The sequence below is a fragment of the Astyanax mexicanus genome, chromosome 4 (assembly GCF_023375975.1).
Source record: "Astyanax mexicanus isolate ESR-SI-001 chromosome 4, AstMex3_surface, whole genome shotgun sequence".
Lineage (NCBI taxonomy): Eukaryota > Metazoa > Chordata > Actinopteri > Characiformes > Acestrorhamphidae > Astyanax > Astyanax mexicanus.
The window spans coordinates 31,424,856-31,445,194 of NC_064411.1; the positions used below are offsets into that span (position 1 = coordinate 31,424,856).

The 20,339-nt window shown below is 38.7% G+C and overlaps 1 protein-coding gene across 2 annotated transcripts; it reads right to left on the bottom strand.

Moving 5' to 3' along the window:
* Positions 1-3,198: 3,198 nt before the first annotated feature.
* LOC125801093 (uncharacterized) lies at positions 3,199-19,450 on the bottom strand. Of its 2 annotated transcripts, XR_007438615.1 has the most exons (10): positions 19,225-19,450; positions 18,576-18,698; positions 18,030-18,077; positions 17,856-17,936; positions 17,603-17,716; positions 17,187-17,444; positions 16,824-16,904; positions 16,599-16,659; positions 5,162-5,266; positions 3,199-3,671 (listed from the first exon to the last, which is right to left on the bottom strand). XR_007438615.1 is itself a non-coding variant. In XM_049476880.1 (9 exons), exons 1-8 carry the CDS (start codon positions 19,258-19,260, stop codon positions 16,603-16,605), a joined length of 798 nt encoding a protein of 265 aa, XP_049332837.1. In that variant the 5' UTR covers positions 19,261-19,450; the 3' UTR covers positions 3,199-5,266; positions 16,599-16,602. The 2 variants fall into 2 exon arrangements, 1 of the variants encoding a protein (XP_049332837.1); XM_049476880.1 differs by having other exon boundaries at positions 3,199-5,266.
* Between the last annotated feature and the right edge of the window lie 889 nt (positions 19,451-20,339).

The following is a 20,339-nucleotide window of genomic DNA, read 5'->3' on the forward strand; positions in this document are numbered from 1 at the left end:
TATCTGAGAATACTAACATTCTATCTCAAAATCCTTACTCAGTATCTCAGAATTTTAAAATCCTCACTTAGTATCTCAGAATTCTTATTTATCTCAATATTCGGAATTAGTATCTCAGAATACTAGCACTTTATTTAAAAATCCTCACTTAGTATCTCAGAATTCTTATTTATCTCAATATTTGTAATGAGTATCTCAGAATACTAGCATTTTCTTTAAAAATCCTCACTTAGTATCTCAGAATTCTTTTTTATCTCAATATTCGGAATTAGTATCTCAGAATACTAGCATTTTAGCTTACATTCCTTACGCAATATCTCAGAATTCTGACTTACCTCAATATTATTTTGATTTAATACTTATTTTCTATCTCAAAGTCCTTACTCAGTATCTCAAAATTCTGATTTATCTCAATAAAGGATTTTAGAATACTAGCATTTTATCTCAGATTCCTTACTCATTATTTCAGAACTCTGATTTATCTAAATATTTTGATTTAGTATCTCAGAATACTAACTTTCTATCTCAAAATCTTTTTTTAGTATCTCAGAATTCTGACTTATCTCAATATTCTTATTTGGTAACGCAGAGTTATTTATTATTCCAAACCCTTACTTTGTATCTCAGAATTCTGACTTATTTCAACATTTTAACTTTATATTTTAGAATACTAACTTTTGATCTCAAATTCCTTAATCAGTATCTCAGAATTCTGACTTTTTTAAATATTTTGGTTTATATTTTGGAATACTAACTTTTTCTCTAATTCTGTACTCAGTATCTCAGAATCCTATCTGAAAATCTTTACTCAGAACCTTAGAATTCTTACTTACATACTTTTAAACACTAACATAGTTTTTAACTTAGTATCTCAACATTCTTTTTATCTAGTAGCATTCTCAAAATTAAGACATTAAATATGTAAAAAGTCAGACTTAGCATTAATGAATTTTCTGAATGTGTTTTATTTCTGGTGTTATGAATGAAGTGACTGGTGTTCTGCTACCCATTCTGTTCAGTGTGTGTGTGTGTGTGTGTGTGTGTTTTGGCCTTGTCTCCTGGCCCTCTGGCCACCTGGCAGAAACTGTGACCCCTCCATCTGTCTGGGTGTGTGTATGTGCTTGTTTGTGTGTGTGTGTGTGTGTGTGTGTGTGTGTGTGTGTGTGTGTGTGTGTGTGTGTGTGTGTGTGTGTGCACCACTTACCCTCAGTAGTCTCCAGCAGGTGGCGCTATTTCCTTTTGTCTCTTCATCCTTACAGACTTTCTCATTTAGATTATTCACTGTAACTGAATTCATACGGTAACAGTCAAAAGTTTGGACACATCTTCCTATTCAATTTCTTTTATTCTTTATTTAATTTATTTTCTACATTGTATTAAATATTAAAGACATGAAAACAAAGGGACACCTATGATATGGATTTACATAGAAAACAGTAAAAAACTGTCAACATGAGAGTTAATATTATTAAATATCTGATGTGCACAGACAAAAAACAATACAAATAATAGTTTATTGTACAACAATAATCCTATTTTATTGTAATATGTATCTTGTGTACATGTGTTTAGTAAAACATTGTTATTTATATATGCAATATTCCTTAAAAATGCAAATATATAAGTTGCACACAGGGACATCCAATTATTAGTCTTAATTTTTTTAAACAGTCAACAGTTGGAAGAGAATCGAGTAGAGTGCAAGGGCACAGACTCAGATTTCTGGACTCCCAATCCAATTTTATGTATAGTATCAGTCAAAAGTTTGGGCACACCTCTTCTTATGCAATGTTTTTCCTTATTTATTTTTATTTTTTTTTTGTAGATTATCAAACACATGAAAACAATTGAGGGAAAGATATGAAATTACGTAGTAAACAGTAAAAAAGGGTGTTTGTCCTCCACAATCTCCTGATCTAAACCTGATGATCTGAGATGGGGATTTGGGATGAGTAGCAGCTATTGTTCAGCACCTCCAGGAACTCCTTCCTTCAAGACGCTGAGAAAACTATTCCAGGTGAGTCTCCCTCATGAAGACACTGAGATTAAAATACCAAGAGTGTGCAGATCTGTCCTCTAAGATAAATGTGCTAGTTTTAGAAGAATCTATAGTGTAAAACATATTCTGGTTGCTTTCACAATTTTTTTTGTTTATGCATGTGTTCCTGATAACTTTAATATAGTCTTCATATTTAAAGATAGATAGATATATAGACAGATACTTTATTGATCCCAGAGGGAAACTCTGGAAACATTTTCTCTCCCCGTCTGGGAATCGAACCCCGGTCTTCCATGTGACAGGCAGAGGTACGGTCCACTATACTAACGTAAAGGTGAAGATGTGTGTCCAAATGTTTTAAAGGTACTCTGCAAATACCTCTGAGCATACTATATGGTTCTCACTGGATACACACCTGTCACATTGTCCTAATCACTGACATCACCAATCAGAATTTAGTATACTAACGTAATCTAACCATCGTCACACCTGTGAAAACAAATGTTTTAATTATTTAATTTATTCACTTCTCCAAATCACCTGGGGCATATAAACGTACACACTATCTTATAAAAAAGCTAAACTTATAAAAAAAAATCAAGAATAAAATAAAGAAGACCACAGAGATCTTAGAGAGGTAGTGATAGAGTTCATAAACAATGAGAAAACAAAGAAATGTACCCAAGATAACCTCTAAGCAACTGAAGGCCTTTCTCACACTGGCTAATGATAATGTTCATGAGTCCAAATACATACCAAAAGAGATTTTGGTACAATGTTTTTGGATGGATAAGACATTGGTTTCAATGGGAAGCGTAATGTTTGTCTAAAGAAAAACAATGTATTCCAGCATAAAATCCTTATCTTGAATGCGAAAAAAAGTATAATGGTTTGGACATGTCTTGCTTTTTTAGGATGGCTAGGCCAGTTGTCTCAAAAGACAAAAAAAAAAGAAAAAAAAACAAACAAACAACTGCAATTCCGTTTTTTTGTTTTTTTTTAGTGGCATGCTCTGCTGGTTCTGTTGTCCAGATTATTTTGGCTCTACAGGCTGGACAGCAGCCAGTAGGTGTGTGATTTTGAGTGTGTGAATGTAAACTTCAGGTTCAGGTGTATTTTAACGGTAGAGTGACATTGTGTGTTTTTAATTAGAACCTGCCTTCCAGCGTCTCCAGCGAATCCCCTGCCGCTCTACAGGCTTCAGACCCAGTGCCCGGGGGCCGGATTATAGCAGGTAACGCTCTGAAGGGCAGGATGGATAGACTGCGCGACTGAATGAGTGTGATATTCCTCCTTCTTTCTCTGCTCTTTCACTTTGGCAGCATTATCTCCTTCCCCAAGCCACCTTCTCTCTCCACCCCTGGATGCTATCTGCTCGGCCTAATGCCGCGCTTGTCAGCTGCTATAACAATCATTAGCAATCCGTACGAGGCCCGGAGGGAATCCGGCCTCTTGTTTCTGCCCTTTTTATCTCTCCTTTTTCTTCTCTTTCCTCCCAAATTCCCCGAGACAGAGGGGATATATCGCCAAAGCCTCTTTAACCTCTGCCGCATTAGGCCGGATTATTCAGCCCGGGTTGTGTTTTCACTCCTTTTCCTCTTCTTTTCTTCGCTTCATGGTCGAGGCGCACATGCCAGGTGTAACCACGCCGCCGTCACACTCCACTGGCTCTCTGAAATTAAAGAAAGCCAGAAACAATAGCTCCAAAACCTCGGCGCTGCTGGGGCTGAGAGGGGCGACGGCTCGACCCTGATAGGGCAAACAATGCCAGGCCTCGTCCTTGGGCTTGTGTGTGAGTGTAGGCTATGTGTGTGTGTGAGTGTGTGAGAGTGTGTATCTGCACTGTGCCATCTGTCTCCCCTTTTCCTCCTTCACTGGATTTGAGGCTCGATTATTCATCTGTTTCCACAAACACAAACACGCCGCCGCTCAGGGAGCTCCCCTGAAACCGGCGCACTGAGTCTCTCTGTGTGTGTGTGAGTGTGTGTGTGGACGAGGGATGCAAGGTGCTTAGAGAAGAAGCTGCATATACACAAGTCTCGACTACAGCGACATTCAAGGCTAACCAGAACAGAATTAGCTCCTAAACTGTGTTCAGCCCACTGATTCTATATTCAAACATCTGGATCATTGGGATCCTGGGTGGAGCAGCTGTCTAAGCTGGACGTTTAGGCTTTTATATCAGTTTGGTTCAAACCAAAATAGTAAGTGTGAGAAAGTGCAAAGAGCCACAAACCACCATCCAGACCAAAGGACCAAAATTTAATCCAAACAAAAGAGGTGGTCTTGATCCGAAACTTGGTCTGCCTGTTTCACACCTTTTTTTGGATGGTTGAAATTTTCAGACCAATCACAGGAAGTTATGGCAGGAGTATCATCACATTGTAAAAAATAGAAGGAGAAATGTTTGATGCCAAAGTCTTACTCATGCATCACATGGGTTCAATAATGTATGCTGGTGTTTACTATATTTTACTGTAGACTAACTCTTATTAAAAAAAACAGAAATCAAACAAAACAAAGTGTATTGTGCTACTTGTGTGCCTTAACTTACTTGGAATTGGATTCTGGCAGAGAGACAAAATTCAGTACAATACCTTGAAACAAAAAAATCACACCACTTTCCAACCTACTGCAGCAAATGTACAAAATGTAAAAAAGAACAAAAACATGGACTCAGAGTGATGCCTCAGCCATCCATGTCTGGTAGTCCAAGAGAGCACCCAGTATATGTCCTCCCTCACCCTGGATGGGTAAAATAGCTATCCCTCTGCCCTATTACCCTTTGCCAGTAAAAGGTTTTCCATCAAGTGTCTTTTTTGCATATTTTGAAAATACACATAAAAATGGAAATGGAAATGGAAAAAGACCAAAATCAAAAACATTTTAAAGATACAATGAGGTGGAAAAGTTAAAATATTGCTAAAGCCAAAATGCAGAAAAGCAGTATTAAGCCATAAATCAAATCAAATTAGTCAATATTGCTTGTTTAGTATCTGCTCCCAGTCCCAGTAGCCTTAGTTCTCTAAAGTTTATTTATTTTTTCTGAAAAATAAATATTGGAATTAGGCAGGACTTTTTGATAACATTTCAATGAAAACTAACTGGCTAATGATAATATAGTGATTGTTAGCAATGCAAAAACATTGTTCTCTCTCTTACCCATCTGTATGTCCTACCAGTACAGGGGACTGAACCAGTGACTTGTTTAAGTCTTCAAACTGCTTCCCACGTCTGTAAGCCACAACTGGATAATACAGGATTTCTCTGAAAACATAGTAAAAATAATAAAGTAAATTGTTGTTTATGTTTTTCCTTAGTTCTCACAATTTAACTGAGCAAATGAACTGAGCCATGCACTTTCCTATCACTTGCAATGCTCCAAACCTTGTGAGGGTTAGGACAAGGGCATGCCTCCTCCGATACATTTAAAGTCGGCCACTGCCTTGAAACGGCTCTGATCTTGGAGCATTTGTTTAGAGCTGTTTAGCCCAAACTTAAAGAGTTAATCTGATAATTGAGACGGTTCTGATACATCAGCTCACAGATGCCTTGTGCTGACTGACATCACCCTAAGAGTGATGAGGGGAAAGAGAGCTACCCAGAAAGAGCAAGGCCATCTCTCTCAAGGTGCTCTCTCAGGGCTCGGGCAGCTGATGGCAAGCTGCATGACCGGGATTTGAACCAGCAATCTCCCGGCACACATCGGATCAGATTCTTACCACAAATCGTGCCGGACTTTGTTTGATACCAAACCAAGACCACCTCTTCTTAAGGGTCTCGGTGCAGCTTTTGTTCTGTATACAATTATGATTACTGTATTCACACCTGCGCAAAAAAACTGAACCAAGGAGAAAAATAAAGTGGTTTAATCAGACTAAACATTCAGGTGTGACTACACCCTTAGTCTGCTGAGCCACTTAGATATCATGTTTTTTAAGTTCCCTGAATAGACTAAACCTGCCATTACAGTCAGTCAGGTGGGTCCAGAGTGCCGTATCAAACTGTGTATGATGCAGTTCTAGGTTTAGTTCTGTCCAAAACCAGAAAAAGGTCCGTAATCACTGCTGCATCTTAATGAAGAGCCAATCACTTCATAATAGATTATTCCATTTGAGGGATCGTGCAGCTAAACTCAAACAGGCGACGCTTCAGAATGACAGATTTGCGGCGCGGCGCGACCACTGATTGATTTCCTCCACGAGCGGCTAATAGATTTAGCTTTCCTCCGCGATCGGCTCTCATTAACCTTCCAGCACTTTCACACATCATAGATTAATTCTTACACACAAACACACATTAATACAGTACACATACACACACACAAACAGAGGCTCTGGCCTTATTTGTCATAGTTTGGAAAAAATTAAACAAAAACTCAATTAGAAGAAATGCAAATAAAGATCTTTTCCTTCTTTCCTCGTTTTTCTTTTTCACTACACTCTCTCTATTTCCCTCTATTTACTTTTCTGTCTCTTCCTTTTCTCCATGTGTCGCCTTATCGTTAGCATGTGTAGCATCAGCGCTAGCAGTAGGCTGCATGATAAATAGTGCAGCAGTGGTGTGTCACTGTGTGTTGACAAACAGACTAGATTTTTGAATTTTCAAATCAAACTTTTAAGTTTTGTAGAAAAAAAAAACAAATTTTTCCTGTGCACAAAAACTTTATTATTGAGTCTCACCAACTTAAAAAATCACGTTGTGCTATTAGTTGGCCTCATTTAGGTTCTATGAAATGTGTTTTGTAAGTTTGGCTGACTATCCTTTAAGATCAACTAAAAACTCACATACTGAGAACAACACTATATTTTCTGTTAATGTAAGTTTAAGCAAATGAGAATGTATGACTATTACATATCTGTCTTATTGTCAGGCAAATAAGTATTGCGGTAATGCAAAAATGATCAGCTGGACCCAGACAGCATATAGACCGGATATAGGCAGATGCTGGTCTTTCAAGGAGGGGAAGCTCAATTTCGGCCTACATCGTAAAATGTGACGGTTTATTTATACGTAAATTCTACCCTCCCTGAGATAGTTTCATCAAGAGGCATGGCCAACAGTACATTTTATTTGTTACAGCACTTCCAGTCAGCCAGCTCACTTTGTCATACCAGCACAGCTGAAAAGACCTGTTACTTTTCCCCATCTTTTGCACCAAATTAATCTGAGGAGTTGATCTGCCCTGCTGTTTAACTAAGTTTTTCTTCGTAAGGAAGACTATCAAATGGCCTCGCCAAAATCCGGCCCACAACATTAAAACTACCTGTCATTATGTGCAGCTTGCTACCTAGCTAGCTCACTAGCTGGTCCTCCCGTGAGTGCTTTGTGACAGTGAAGGGGCTCAGCAGCACCCGCTTCACAGAAACTGTGATAGAAGTCAGAAAGAGTGATAGAAGTCAGTCTCCAAACTCAATCAGCTACAAAAAAAAAACAGCAGAAATAGAAGCTGGATTTGTCACTAGTCGATTTTAACAAAGAAAATGCAGCTAAAGGGATTGGGAAAGTCTCCGATTCAACTCAGAACAGAATGAAAATAAAATGCTCCCTGCACAGATCATTACACTAAAAGATTGCTGATTCGCTCATTTCGCTGTCAATCAAAAAGGGATTCAGCCTCAGGCAGATCATCCAATCATCATGCAGAAGTTGAGTGCCCGGGCCAGCCGAGGCCGGCCCACTGCTCCATAGACCCCCAGAGACGCTGAGCGTCCGATGGACGGGACAAAGCCCAGCATTTATCCAATGACTCGTCTCGTTTCGCTGCACTCTTTGCGTCGCTATTGAAGTCTGTGGACGCTCAGCGTCCGCACTGTTTAAAGCAGCGCTGTGAAGCTGCGGGAATGAGTGAGAGGAAAGCCGCGTCGTTACCAGTGATAAGAAGATGATTCTGAACAAAAGTTGAGCGCACTGTAGCGCATATTTAGTCAATGACATGCAGTGTTGGGAGTAACGGCGTTAAAACTAACGGCGTTACTAACGCCGTTACTTTTTTTCAGTAACGAGTAATCTAACTTATTACTATGACTGTAACTATAACGCCGTTACCATTTCCGACACCCCGTTACTGCACGTTACTTTAGCAGCTCTATGAACTTTTTTTTTTAATTTCGCTTTGCCCTGGTTAACCCCTCCTCTGTCCGGTGAACTTGAGCTTCTGGCCGCTGTGCCTGTGGTTTGGCGTGGTGAAGTGAGGCACAATTGTGACGATTTGCGTGCTCTAATCAATTCAGTGATTGCCGTGGACAACCCAAGTTCCGAATTAAGGACGTTAAGCTCTTTTTAGCTGCTCCGGTTTTTGTGGTGCTGCTGCTTTCTATTTTAGAGCTTAGATTCTCTGCCCGAATCCCACCTGACCTGAGGACCGACCCGAAATCAGGCTCCTATTTTTATTTTATATAAAGCTCTGGTGTGATAATCACAATGTTGCTAAGTAACCAATTATTATTGTTCACTAAAGGGAACGAAATAGCGAAAATTGAAAGTGAAAAACATTTGTGTTAACTGAATCTAATAAAAACGGTAATTAAAAGGAAAAACATAACTATCTCGAACTGTATTTTGTGTTTATAAAACTAACTAAAACGAACTGAAATTACTGATAGAATACCCTCATTTTTGTGTTTAATTTATTTATAAGCGCTGTTGTACAGCGGAGTTGTACAGCGGGAGTTGTTGTGCCGAGCGCGCGGCACTCGTGGTCCGTTAGTTCTTGTGTAAAGCGCTCGCGCTAGCAAGCCCACCCTAAAATGAACAGAAAAATAAAAACAAAATAAAATTAAACTATAATAAAAATGAAAACTGTAATCACGTAGCTCTGGGCGCACGTGAACGCCTCCGCGTTTGACTTGCAGCATTGTGTGTAGCTGTTCTTAAAAATCATTTAAATTAAATAATATGCTTCTATGTTACAGTGTTAATTAACATAATTCTGATTATATTTCGCTCATTCAATCAGCCCGAAAACAGACAGTTTATGGTGCGGATCGGGTCAGGCTCATAATGACAGTTTATGGTTCGGGCTTGGGCAGAATGTGCACGGGCTCCGGCTGGGTCGGATTTTTTGGGCACGATCTAAGCTCTATTCTCTTTTGGTGAAGCTGTTATATTAATACCATTTTAACGGGCATTAAATTGTTGTTTTTGTCCATTATTTTGTTTTATATATACATATTTCTTTTGAGTGTGGCTTGGTTTGTTAAATTTCATCCCCAGACGCGTTTTTCCGCTTTTTTCCGCTTTTTTCAGTATTACAAGTTTTAGTAATTTTCTTTGGTTGTGTGGAGAATTTCGTTTTATTTTTTTGAAATTCGTTAGATTATATTTTTGTCAACATTTTGGGTTTATTTTCGTTTGTTATTTTTTGTTATTTTTCTAATAATAATAGTAAATGCATAATTGATTTCCTTTTTTGACGGGCGAATAATAAAAAGTAACGCGATAGTTACTTTTACTGGTAACTAATTACTTTTATAGTGGAGTAACTCCGTTAGTAACTCAGTTACTTTTTTGGAGAAGTAACGAGTAACTATAACTAATTAGTTTTTCAAAGTAACGTGCCCAACACTGATGACATGTACAGACAACAGTGTATATTTAATCACTTATTTTTTGACATTTTAGGGGAAGATGAGCTTCCCTTGCAGTCTTACAGCAATCGCCTCTGATATAGACACACTGAGCAACACGAAACACAGCAACTTGCTCTTATAGCCTTCAACACTGAAGCTGGAGGTTTTGGACTGACAGAAGCAGAATGGATGTTTTGATGACATATGACTTGAATGTGAGAATGTGCGTTACGACACACCAGTTTCATTTCAGGCATATGCAGTTACGTTTCAAATGTTTTGGACAGTCAGCAACACTTAGAGGTAATGCATTGAAATATGCATTATTTAAAATAGTGATATATCTTTTACGCACCCATTATAGTAAGCCATTACTGGTGAAAATCAGTCAAATACTTTATATTTTGGAGACTGCAGTGTTGACATACTATATTGCCAATGGCTGAATTCGGTAAAAGCCCTTTTTCCATGATTATTATCATTTTTAGCCCAAGATATTGACTGGCATTCGGCCCATTGGCGTTTATTGTTTATACTGGAGGTCAGAGAACCAAAGAAACATTTTTGGCCTCTACCACCAACAAGAAAACCTCCAATTCGCAATCAGTAAAGTTCCTTGCTCTTCCCCATTTTCCAAAACATTTTTGTAGTAATTAGCCTAGTATAATCCATGTAAATTACAAGAGGAGACCAGGTGTTGTGCTTGTGCATGTGCACTCAATTTGAATTTGACTGAGATGTATTAAGAGAATGTGCGTGGGATTCTGCTTACATACGTTTTTATACATTTTGATTTTTTGGTACAATTTGAACATTTCACACAACATTTTAGCAGGAATTCCACAAAAGACTTAGTAGATGAGGCCCCATGTGTCTCATTTACAACACCACTGCAAACAAAGGCAACTAGATGGTCTAGATGTTGGGCAATTTGATAAAACCACTACCCTGCTTCACTTAGTCCAATGATGTGCAAAAATGTCCTTAAATGCACTGTAGAGGCATGTCTAGCACTCAACCACCTCAACACCCTTTTGTGGCAATACTCAGTGTCTAATCAGACCCCATCTGTAATTATTTACATATCTGCCTGAAACATAACTGTAAGCCCAGTTCTGCAGCAATTTGGTGTAAATTATTACACACTTCACTGCCTGGACTTGTGTATACATTATTTGTGTATTATTTTTTAATTTATCAATCACATGTCTGCATGTGTTATTATATTAGCATATTAGTCTTGAACATGGATGACAATAAAAGTGGAGTGAGAGAGCCTCAGGGTCGTTGAATCCTCTGCATGCCTGTAATTAATAACTCAGTCTAATCAGAAACTAAATATTATAATGTTTTTAACGTGTGGCTTTGAAATTTGCATGAATCTTATGAAAAAGATAAACGCTGCATCTAGGGGAAAGATCAAGGTTATGAATTCCTGGAGCCAATTAGAGAAAGAGTCAAGCCAGAGGACAGAAACGAGAAACACACACACACACGCACTGCTATCACTGCTCAGCTAATTATATTTGCAGATTCTGTCATTTAGACAAAAGGCGAAGAACGGTCCTGCAATCAACACAAAATATTTAACGCGCTCTTTAGGCGGCGAGCGCCGACGACTTTTCCGAACAAAGTCAATCAAATATCACTGTGATAGCTCCTGATGAATTATGAATAATTATTAATGCTGTTTTAGGGATAATTAGAGATAGGTGTGATCTTTGTGAGGAAGGTAATGAGAACATTCTCCCTCTCTGCTGCTGGAATAGCAAATTATTTACGCTGTGGGAGAAACCGATACATTTATGTGACCGTTATTTAAATAAGCCTGAGGTCATAAAGGTCAAAACATGTCTACTTAACATTGGCCACTTTATTGGAGAACTTATTTAGTGGCTGCCGAATGGTAACCATTCTGGGTTTGTTGTGGGAACTTTATTCAGAAATGTACTCAGTGTTGTTTTCTTAGCACTGTTAGCTAGCTGTACTAAAGGGCCAGATAATAATTCAGTGGAAGGGCTTCATGACGTTGGGATGTGATGTTTATCACTCTGGGCTTTGCTAATGCTGTGGTAGACTCTTAGCCAGTGTGCTAATGCTGAAGTAGTGATGTTGGATGGGGCCGGTCGGCAGGTGTGCAACTACACACTTTTTGAGGTGTATGCAAACATACTATCGGTGCCCCCCCCCCTAAAATTATTTCTAGATGCAGAATATCAGTTATGTAATATAAAAAGCAGCGTTGGCAACTCCTATTCTATAACTTATTAGTTTTATGATTCACCATCTACTTACTTACTTGTTATGATTGGTTATATTGTAAATACATCACCTGTCCTGCATGTGCGTCACAATGGGAAAAAAAACATGCCTGATTAGTGTTTGTTTTGTTTTTTGATGTGTATTATCAGGGGCGTTGCCTGGGTATGTAAAAATCCTGGGCTCAGCTCAGTTTATAATATATTATTTTATTCGCTGATCAGTTGGATCTGGTGGAAAACATACAATTTTAGGGCAGAGACCAGGGTTAAGAAACTCATTTAAACTAAGTATAGTACTAAATTCTGGCTATCCACAACATTCAGCTTCTATCTAACTGGTTAGCTAAATACATTTCGTTAATTATAGCTTACAGTAATCCTGCAATCCTGAATTAATAAAAACACAGTATTCATTTGAAAATGAAATAGTTATTGGGTGCTCAGGTACATTCTCAAACCTTTATCTGTGTGTTTTGATTCAGAGACGAGTCTTTTTAACCAGCTATCAGAAACATATCATATCACAGATTAAATGGTTATTTCAGTTACCTTTCTTTTAGAAAAATCGCCGTAAAGAGATTATCAATTCACAGCGGACAGCGGCCTGTCTCCTCACTACTAATACAGCTGAGATGAGCGAAATGATTCGGGGCTAATGGAAGCCCAGGCCAGCTGACGCGTCTGTATATTATCATACATGAACAAACAGCTCTTACAGAAAATGCCGACTAGAAATAATTTTCCGGCATAGATTTGGCGCCCCCTCTAGTGCAGCGCCCCTATGCGTCGCATACGCTGCATACCCCCTTTTTGTGCCACTGTCGGTCGGTATTAGTGTGAGATGTGCTAATGCTGTGGTAGACTGGTAGCCTATGTACTAATGCCGCAGTAGTGATGTTGGATGGGGTCGGTCAGTATTGGTGTGGGATGTGCTAATGTTGCGTTAGACTGATAGCCAGTGTGCTAATGCCGCAGTAGTGATGTTGAATGAGGCCGGTCGGTATTGGTGTGGGATGTGCTAAAGCTGTGGTGCTGATGTTGAATATAGCTGCTAGCTAATTATTAACAGTTTTCTTTTTCGCATTTAGTTAGTATGCTCTGTTTGGCCAGTTAGCTAGAACATATTGAGTTAGAACATACTGGGAACATAATTATGGCGAGATGCCCTGCACTTGCTGGTTGTGATTTAGCAAACAAAGAAAATAAGAAATCAATGAATAAGGGTTCTAGGCCTTCAGTACAGGGTCTGGCTGTAAAGTACCACCAGGGCAAGTAAAAAAAAAAAAGCCACCAAAAATTGTTTGTCATGAAGAGTATGACCATGGTCTAACCCTATTTCACCCTAGGCCCTACCTCTCTTTTGTGTGTTCACCCCTAGTGATAGGGTGTCCCGATTAGATTGAAGGGGAAGGTTAGGGGTACTGTTAGCAATACATGACCCTTTAAACAGTAATTTTTCAAAGGCACACTCAAAACAGAGGTGTTCAAGGTCAGAGAAACCCTCAAATTTGAGTATTTTCCTTGTTAAAAATTATGATAACCCCTAAATTACCCATATTTTATGGCCATTTTCTTAATAACATCTCGGTTGCTAGCTAGCTAACTTTCCATTCCATCTTAAATGGTGCAACAGACAGCAGAAGCTGCAGCATTTAATATGGAACAGAAATATAAAAAAATAAAATATAAATAAATAAATCAATTAATTAATTAAAAATAAATAAATTACAGCTCCCCATGACATAGGAATTAAGAAATGGACATTAATGATTAATTACTGCAACAAGCACTGTTCTTTAGGGGTATCCTCAAATTATCAGTCATGTTTAAAAGATTGCTGTACACACTATAACCAAAATATACACCCTCACGCTTCAGTGTCTATGTAAACTACACATTCATAAAGTGTATTCAAGCTCTGCTGCGAGTGTGTGTGTGTGTGTGTTTTATGCTGGTGAAAGAGGACAATGGATTCAGTGTGAAAATGCTCCATTATTCCCACACAATCATCCAGCCCTGCTCTCTTCACAACTAATGAGTGCTTGGCCCCCAGACGAACGCTGCGGCCTCCACCGAGACCGGCTGCTCTTTATTCGACAATGGACCCTGGATTCATCAGAGAGACAAAGTGGCTGGACAAGTCATTCAGCGCTGGAAATGCCAGCCAAAACCTGCTTTTCCCTCCTCAAAGCGCTGTGGCCTGGAGTGTGCCCAGGATGAACAGGCATCCATGGAGGGCCTGGTCAGGAGGGATTGGCCCTTTATGGTGAAATAAATGTCACAATTATCACATTCTCAGTTAATTCTCCTTGACAAATGTTTTATTCAGGACATCAAATAATAATGATATCTCTCTTCCTGGGTTGCGTTGGTCAACACATTTTGCTGTTAGCCTAGCGTACAGACGTTGAGCGGAAATTCGTTGTTACTGGTTGTGTTTTGAGGTCTTTGTTTATCCTATTTAGATATAGTTTGAAAACCCTTGTCAACATATATCTGTTAACGCAAGTCCAGTCTGAAAATCATTTCAGAGTGTCCATCCTGGGCTAAATTCCGACCAGAACAGACGTTCAAATGCCAACAGTTTGGTCGGAAGAGTTACGTAAAAATTGCCCCAATTTCCCAAATTCCCAGCCCTTATGATGCACCTATTATCCACCACTGAGGTAATCTTCGGATCGCACTTAGTCTGGAACCTCCCCCTCGACCGTACCGCCATGGGTGACCCTACCAGGAACCAGACGGCATCGCTCTCAGGTTCATCGGAACACACAAGATTCTCCACCAACGGCAAGGTGGCGATCCATGAGAACACACATTCACACCCATTCATACACACACACACACACATTTATACATACATACACAAACATACATACAAACACACACACACAAATAGACACATACACACACTGATACACACAAACACACTTACATACACAAAAACAGACACACATGCATACACACAAACATTCTAATAAAAATACATACAAACTCACATACACATACATGCACAAACACATGCACAGACACACTTACATACACAAAAATTCACATACATACAACAAACATGTTGTACAAACACACATGCACATACATACACAAACACAAACTTACATGCATACATACATTCGTATACACACACACATAAGAGGTTTTCTTCAGATCGCACTTAGTCTGGAACCTCCCCCTCGACCGTACCGCCATGGGTGACCCTACCAGGAACCTAAGTTCCAGACGGTATCGCTCTCAGGTTCATCGGAACACACAAGATTCTCCACCAACGGCAAGGTGGCGATCCATGGAGAACACACATTCACACCCATTCATACACACACACACACTCATACAGACACACACACACATTCATACACACAAATACACATGCAGACATGCATACATATGCATACACATACAAACACACGTACATGCACATACACAAAAACACACTTGTATTTACACACAATTTAACACACATACATACCAAACACATTTGTGCACATACATATACACAGAAACACACATAATTACATGCATATACATACACAAACACATGCACAAACACACACACACGCATAAGAGGTCTTAATCGGATCGCACTTAGTCTGGAACCTCCCCCTCGACCGTACCGCCATGGGTGACCCTACCAGGAACCTAAGTTCCAGACGGCATCGCTCTCAGGATCATTGGAACACACAAGATTCTCCACCAACGGCAAGGTGGCGATCCATAGAGAACACACATTCACACCCATTCATACACACACACACACACACACACACATACATACACACACATTCATACATACACACACACATTCATACACACATTTACACACATTCATACACACATACATACACACACATGCAAATACACATACAGATACAAAAACTTACACAAACACATTCATACATCCCAAAAACACATGTAGACATGGATACACATGCACCTACAAACACACATGCACCTACAAACACACATGCAGACATATATACACATGCATACATTCACAGAAACAAAAAAACACGTACATACACACACAATTTCAAACACTTAAAAACATACATAAACATACACACATGCTTACAAACATGCATACATACACAAAAACACAATTCCAAACACACATACATACATACACACAGAAACAAAAACACGCATACTTACATGCATACACACATGCACATAAAGACAAAAACAGTTGTGTGTATATGTGTTTAAAATTATGTGTACATGTGTTTGTGTATGTATGTGTTTAAAACTGTGTGTATGTGTTTGTGTGACTGTATGCCTGCGTATGTATGTGTATGTGTGTGTGTATGTGAGTGTATTACTGTGTGTGTATTTCTATGTGTATCCTATTCGTCTATCTCTATATCTATGTAAGTAACGCAACTGTGGTTATTTCTTCTTCTTCCCTTCTCCCACTGATACACTGATCCTTCACTACGCCGCAAGCTCTTCACAGGGGTCATCCGCTGAGCCCCTCCCTTCATAAGCGTTACACTGAACACCTCAGGAAGACTCAGCAGTGAATTCTGGCATCCCAGACTCACCCCCCTCCAAGCTCACGACATAGGAGATCACAGAATATTACCCACAACCTCCAGACCACTATCCCATCATCTAGATTACTGCTAACATCCTACTGTGTGCCTCAGCCCATTTACCAAAATTCTAACCCTGCAGTGTACGTGTGTGTATGTATTTATGTATGTGTTTGTGTATGCATTTAAGAGCTCTACAGCCAGATCATATACAGATCACCTTTTCAGCTCTTTCTTGCTTTCCACCTGAAGCAGCTGAGCAGGTGCTGTAGCCATCCTCTCTGCATGGAAAGAAATAAAAAAAACAAAGAACTAAGTAAGACATGGTTTAAAAAACATTGACACAGACATTGCATATACATGCACAAACAATACAACACAACAAAACAGCATTCTATGCTGATCCTTTTGCTTTAATTAACTAATTTAATTACTGAAAATTGACCTTTCTGTTTGGAGCTGTCTCTCCTGGCCTGTGATGCTGCAACTCCAGGACCTCCACGTCGTTCTCCAGGTCGTCCTCGTCCTACAAGAGACAGAGACAGAGACACAGAAATGAAGGTAATTTACTAATAATTTCACTGCATAATGCTTGTCATATATTTATAGAATTTTATAAGTAATATATAATAATGTTATCATGTTAAATGCTAAAATCTATATTGCCGTGACTGCAAGAATTATGTCTAAAGTGTTTTGGACTAAATTATACCATGAATTAATATAATTATTATTAAATGAGATATAGTAAATAGGACATACAGGGAATCTTCTATAGCTGACAGCAGAATTTAGTCCAAACTCTTACCTGTGCAGCTGGCACTGGCTCCAGTTCAGGCTTTGTGTCCTGAAGGTCCAGCCGGTGAGAGGGATCTGCCTCTTCTACCTGCACCAGGACTCGGCGAGGAGACCTGAAACGACACACAAAGGAGGTCCGAAAGTTGGTGACAGGGCGTTTCAGGGATCTGCGCTGTGTATTAGTGGTGGGTGACAGTGCAGTGTCTCCCTGGCTGGATGGCTCCGGATGAGAGGTGGTGGTGAGCTCTGGAGCTGGAGCTTCTTCGCACTGTCAATGACAAAAACAAAACAATAGGAGATTATTATTCCTTTCACACACCTTTCTCACAGCTTCTTATAACAGGTTTCATAATGAATTGTAGATATTTAATCATTTTAAGATAGTAGAGAGGCAAAGATTATTTAGGATTAACTGCAAATTCTTACCTGTGCAACTGGAGCTGGGATTTCAGGCTCCGTAGAGTCCAGCCTGTGAGCGGGGGCTGCCTCCATAACTGGCACCAGGACACTCCCAGCACGCGGCCTGGGACAGGAAAGCTGCTATGGAGGGGAAGATGAAGGTTTTAAAGACACATATTAACAGATATTCAACAGATTTAAGGTGGTATTTGGTTTTGAAAGCAGCTGTATGACTGTGCTTCTCTGCATCTTAATTAATTGTTCATTGTGATTTTCTCACCTTCTCAATGAGGGCCTTCAGCTTCCCCTCAAGGAACTCGAGCTGAACCCTCCTGAGCTCCGTCCAGGGGTCTGGCTCCTCCTGAATACAACTCAGGATTATATACACTGCAATATAAACTAAACACACTGCATTTTTAGACAAATCAACAAAAACAGTTTGCTAGAGACTCACGCAAAAAGGCAGGAGAGTGGGAGAGTGGTGTGCGCAGTGAGACTCCACCTACAATAAAAATAAATTACAACCATTTTTCAAAACTATAATCAACATATGTTGACATATACATGCATTTACAGTGTGTAAAAGGTGACTGTGATGTTTTTCTGCATATTAATTAATTGTTCATTGTGCTTTACTGACCTTCTGAATGAGGGCCCTCAGCTTCCCCTCGAGAAACTCGAGCTGAACCCTCCTGAGCTCCATCCAGGGGTCCGGCTCCTCCTGAATAAAACTCAGAATTATATACACTGCAATATAAACTCAACACGCTGCATTTTTAGACAAATCAACAATAACAGTTTGCTAGAGACTCACGCAAAAAGGCAGGAGAGTGGTAGAGTCGCGTGCGCAGTGAGACTCCACCTACAATAAAAATAAATTACAACCATTTTTAAAAACAATAATCAGCATATGTTGACATATACAAGCATTTGCAGTGTGTAGAACGTGACTGTGATGTTTTTCTGCATATTAATTAATTGTTTATTGTGCTATACTGACCTTCTGAATGAGGGCCCTCAGCTTCCCCTCGAGGAACTCATGCTGAACCCTCCTGAGCTCCGTCCAGGGGTCTGGACCCTCACCCTGCCACTGCAGACAGGCAGCCCTCAGCTCCTCAGTGCCCTTCAGAAACATGGGGGTAAAAACACAATTGAGGATTATATCCACTGCAGTATAAACTAAACAGGCTGCATTTTTAGGCAGATTAAAAATAAGTTTGAAAGAGACTTACACCAAAAGGCAGCAGAATGAAGGGGTCTCCTGAACCACCAGAAGCCCCCTGCAATAGAAATACATGCAATATGCTTTACCATCATTTAGAATAATAGGACATAAAACATATACAATAATTTACTGTCCCTGTTAATGCTGATATTGTGAGCAGCTCAGTGAACATTTTAGAGCTTATTTGATGATATTTGTGAGCACATATACCATCCTTTATAGCACCCAAGCAAGGAACCCTTTCCAGACTGATACAGTTATTAAATAAAATGCTAATGTTATGCTAACTAGGTCAGGCTAGCTACTCATTACTTCCTCACACTCCGCCTGCAGAACTAACAGCTGCTGTAATTTATGCTGCTCCACCTCTAGTTTTATCTCCTCACTATGAATTTGGTGTAAAATTAGATAATTGTTTACTAACCTCCAGGCGATGCTCTTCGCTACGCCAAAACTCCATGTCGGACCGCAGGGTGTCAGTATACCCTCACCGGCCTCCGACACCTGAAAAACAAATATATAAGATTAAAAACAGAAAATACAAGTAATAATACAATAATATGGTAATTAAAACACAATACAATTAATTAAACAGTAAATATGAAATAATAAAAGGGTTTGCTGTCGAAAAATCGCTGGATCTCCTCCGGTAAAAACTGCTGCTGCTGCTTTTCTCCAGTTCAAGAACTCTGTAAACAAAACAACCGTCCAATCTTCGCTATGAACGACGCCGCACGCCGCGTCACTTCTGTAGCCATAGAAACGCGTATATTATATATTATATATATATATATATTTTTTTCTTTTATTTCTCATTTTTACGTGCTTTGAGTGTCTGACTGTAAAATATTTATGTTTATAACACAGTTATTAGTACAGTTATCTCAATTATACCGAAATTATATGTTGTGGTGAGCCCTGGTAAAAAACAACATAAAATAAACGCTTAATTTTACTTAAATTAAATTACTTAAATTAAAAATAAACGTGTACAATAATAGTATACAATAAATTGAATAAAAATAATATTTTTATTATTTAATTGTTATATAATTATTATTTTTAATTATTTAATTAACATATTAATGGATCTCCTCCGGATAATAATGCTTAATATTATTATAATTATTATTATTATTATTATTATTATTATTATTATTATTATTATTATTATTATTATTACTATTATTATTATTAGTATTATTATTATTAGTAGTAGTAGTATTGTTAGTGTTGTTGTTGTTATTGTTTTTATAATTGAAGTAATGATTAAATAATAAAATAAATATAATTCTAATTAAATATTTATGTATAATAAAATAATAATTGAATAAAAAGTAACAAAATAATTTAATGAAAAAAAAAAATAATAATAATTAAAATCGATGTGCAGAAAAAAAACGCTGTGCACGTTTTTTGCCTGCAAAAGACACAGACATTTTTTAATTATTTTGGATTTTATAGCAGCACTCGTAACAGTTTTCTTAACAATCCACTTTTTTAAACAAAATAAATGTTGTGGATGCTACAAAAAGTAAA